Source organism: Bombina bombina, chromosome 7 (assembly GCF_027579735.1).
Source record: "Bombina bombina isolate aBomBom1 chromosome 7, aBomBom1.pri, whole genome shotgun sequence".
NCBI lineage: Eukaryota > Metazoa > Chordata > Amphibia > Anura > Bombinatoridae > Bombina > Bombina bombina.
The window spans coordinates 62083452-62086774 of record NC_069505.1 but is presented as its reverse complement, the minus strand read 5'-3'; the positions used below and the strand labels follow the sequence as shown (position 1 = coordinate 62086774).

Sequence of the window (3323 nt, the reverse complement as noted above, 5' to 3'; positions counted from 1 at the left end):
AAATGCACTTTGTGGGTTGTATTCAATGCTGCACTAATTTCCTGAAGTGCACCATTAATGTTTATCTTCCATTTATGAATTCTAATTCTTTATATAAGAATGTAAAAAACAAACACACATTTTTGGTATTAAATACACCTGCAGACAAAGTGCTGGATCACATTCAATATGCAAACTTTACACCTGGTAGCAATAGCAAAAATGACTTTTTAATAAGGTTGTGAAAATGTTAACTCCTTCCAGTAAAGTTTACAGATGAAATGCCATCTAGACCTTTAGTCTGAAATACAATACTATTATTTTATTTGTAACAAATACTAAATCCTGTGCCTGTTTAAGCACACTTTGTCTTATTCCATTAACAAACTTAACATATCTAAAATAATAGCAACCAGTATCAGATAACTTGGCACATAGATAAGCATTTTTTTTAATCCAATGCATTTTAAGCAGCTAAAAGCCAAATTATAAATTGTCCAACATGCATTCGTCTTGGTATTTTACAGTGGCAAAAAAATGCACTTTAATCAACCTCTTCAATGGTGGGGCCTGGCTTAGATTGGGCACCAGAGCTGGCACCTGGCATTCCTCCGGGCATGCCCCCTGGCATCCCTCCCTGATACAGTTTTGTGATGATGGGATTGCACACCTTTTCCAGCTCTTTCTGTTGGTGATTATATTCCTCCTTCTCTGCTAGTTGGTTACTTTCTATCCAAGAGATGATGTCATTGCATTTGTCCAGAATGGTTTTCTTATCACTGTCACTGATCTTGCCCTTAAGCTGATCATCCTCCACTGTACTTTTCATGTTAAAGGCATAGGACTCCAACGAGTTTTTAGCTGCAATTTTCTCTCGCTGAGCTTCATCATCTGCTTTATATTTATCTGCCTCTTGTACCATCTTTTCAATTTCCTCTTTGCTTAGACGGCCCTTGTCATTGGTAATAGTAATTTTGTTCTGCTTGCCTGAACTCTTGTCAACAGCAGAGACATTGAGGATTCCATTAGCATCTATATCAAATGTCACTTCAATCTGTGGCACACCACGGGGAGCTGGGGGAATACCACTGAGGTCAAACTTGCCCAAAAGATTATTGTCTTTGGTCATGGCCCTCTCTCCCTCATAAACCTGGATGAGGACTCCAGGCTGGTTGTCTGAGTAGGTGGTGAATATCTGAGTTTGCTTGGTTGGAATGGTTGTGTTGCGCTTGATCAGAACAGTCATTACACCTCCAGCAGTCTCCAAGCCAAGGGACAGTGGTGCTACATCTAACAAAAGCAGGTCTTGTACATTCTCAGACTTGTCACCCATCAGAATCGCAGCCTGCACAGCGGCACCATAGGCTACAGCTTCATCTGGATTGATGCTCTTGTTAAGTTCTCGTCCATTAAAGAAATCTTGGAGCAACTTCTGGACCTTAGGAATGCGAGTGGATCCTCCTACCAGGACAATGTCGTGGATCTGTGCCTTATCCAGTTTGGCATCTCTTAATGATTTCTCCACAGGCTCCAGAGTACCTCTAAAAAGATCTGAGCATAGTTCTTCAAAGCGAGCCCTGGTGATAGAGGTGTAAAAGTCAATACCTTCGTATAGTGAGTCAATCTCTAGACTGGCTTGGGTGCTGGAAGATAGAGTACGCTTTGCTCTCTCACAGGCTGTTCTCAATCTTCTGACTGCTCTCTTGTTTTGGGACATGTCTTTCTTGTGCTTACGTTTGAATTCCTCTACAAAGTGGTTCACCATACGGTTATCAAAATCTTCACCTCCCAGGTGGGTGTCTCCAGCTGTGGCTTTAACCTCAAAGATGCCATCATCAATGGTGAGAATGGAGACATCAAAGGTACCACCTCCCAGGTCAAAAATCAGAACATTATGTTCTCCTCTGGAACTCTTATCAAGTCCATAAGCAATGGCAGCTGCAGTTGGTTCATTAATAATTCTCAGTACATTCAATCCAGCAATAACACCAGCATCCTTGGTAGCCTGTCTCTGTGAATCATTGAAGTAGGCTGGTACAGTAATTACTGCATTGGTTACAGGAAATCCCAAATAGGCTTCAGCAGTCTCCTTCATCTTTGTTAGTACCATAGAGGAGATCTCTTCAGGAGAGAAGCACTTCTCTTCTCCTTTGTATTCTACCTTCATTTTAGGCTTCCCTCCATCACTTACAACTCTAAAGGGCCAATGCTTCATGTCTGACTGCACCACGGGTTCGTCATATTTTCTGCCAATCAGCCTCTTTGCATCAAAGACGGTATTCTGAGGGTTAAGGGCTACCTGATTTTTGGCAGCATCACCGATCAGCCTCTCGGTGTCTGTGAAGGCTACATAGCTGGGAGTGGTGCGGTTCCCCTGGTCGTTAGCGATGATCTCCACTTTGCCATGCTGAAAGACACCGACGCAGGAGTAGGTGGTACCCAGGTCAATGCCGATCGCTACGGACTTTCCGGACATCTTAGGGAATAGCTGGAACCAAGATCGGTGTCGTGTCAGATAAGTCTTCTTTAGCAGTAGCTTCACTCGCCTGCTCTATTGGACTACCTTTCTTACGGTTCCGAGTAGCTTTATTTATATAGTCCAGACGTCGCTATAGTAACTGCTGGAAACTTCACGAGCTTTCTATGGGATAATAACCAATCAGCAGAGGGCTCGTGCCATTACGTCATGTCCAGTAACTTCTAGAAAGCGCCAGCAAATGTTCGCCCAATCATAACGTCTCTTTCTTGTGAGGTAATGAGAATATTCGCGAGAGTTCTCGGTTGAGGGGGGGGGGGGGGGGGGGGATTTGTTATTAGAGCGTTGACCAATCAGCGCGCTCCTAAGGGACAAATGTGTGTGGATGTTTGAAGAACTTTTGTAATGTTATATAAATACTTGTGATAGGCTGTGGTATTATAATTAATCTGGTGGTTATAAGCAGCTACATGAGTCTGCTAGTCAGGCATTCTGTGACGGGCTGACTATATATGGCCATACTGAAAAGGATAAATAATCCACAATCCATTTGTCTGGGGAAAAATGTTGAGAAAATGACCATTTTAGGACAATGAAACTGATATCAATTGATATAAAAATAATTCAGATTTTCTGAATGTTAAATAAGATGGATTGTGACACACTACTTTATGTCTGTTCTCTATATCAATAAGTTATAGTTACTATGAAAGGAAAAATCAGAAGTCATCACCCATACCCTGAAATATGCAACAATATTACTGGAGAACAAAGTCAATTTTATGATAAAAAAAAGTTTTTTGTTTTGTCTTTAAATATCATGCTCTATCTGAATCATAAACATACATAACCAGACTTCATCAGATTG

The 3323-nt window shown here is 41.5% G+C and overlaps 1 protein-coding gene across 1 annotated transcript; it reads right to left on the bottom strand.

Moving 5' to 3' along the window:
• On the bottom strand, positions 1-2634 carry LOC128665894 (heat shock 70 kDa protein). The gene has a single exon (XM_053720141.1). It carries the CDS (start codon positions 2453-2455, stop codon positions 524-526), a length of 1932 nt encoding a protein of 643 aa, XP_053576116.1. The 5' UTR covers positions 2456-2634; the 3' UTR covers positions 1-523.
• Between the last annotated feature and the right edge of the window lie 689 nt (positions 2635-3323).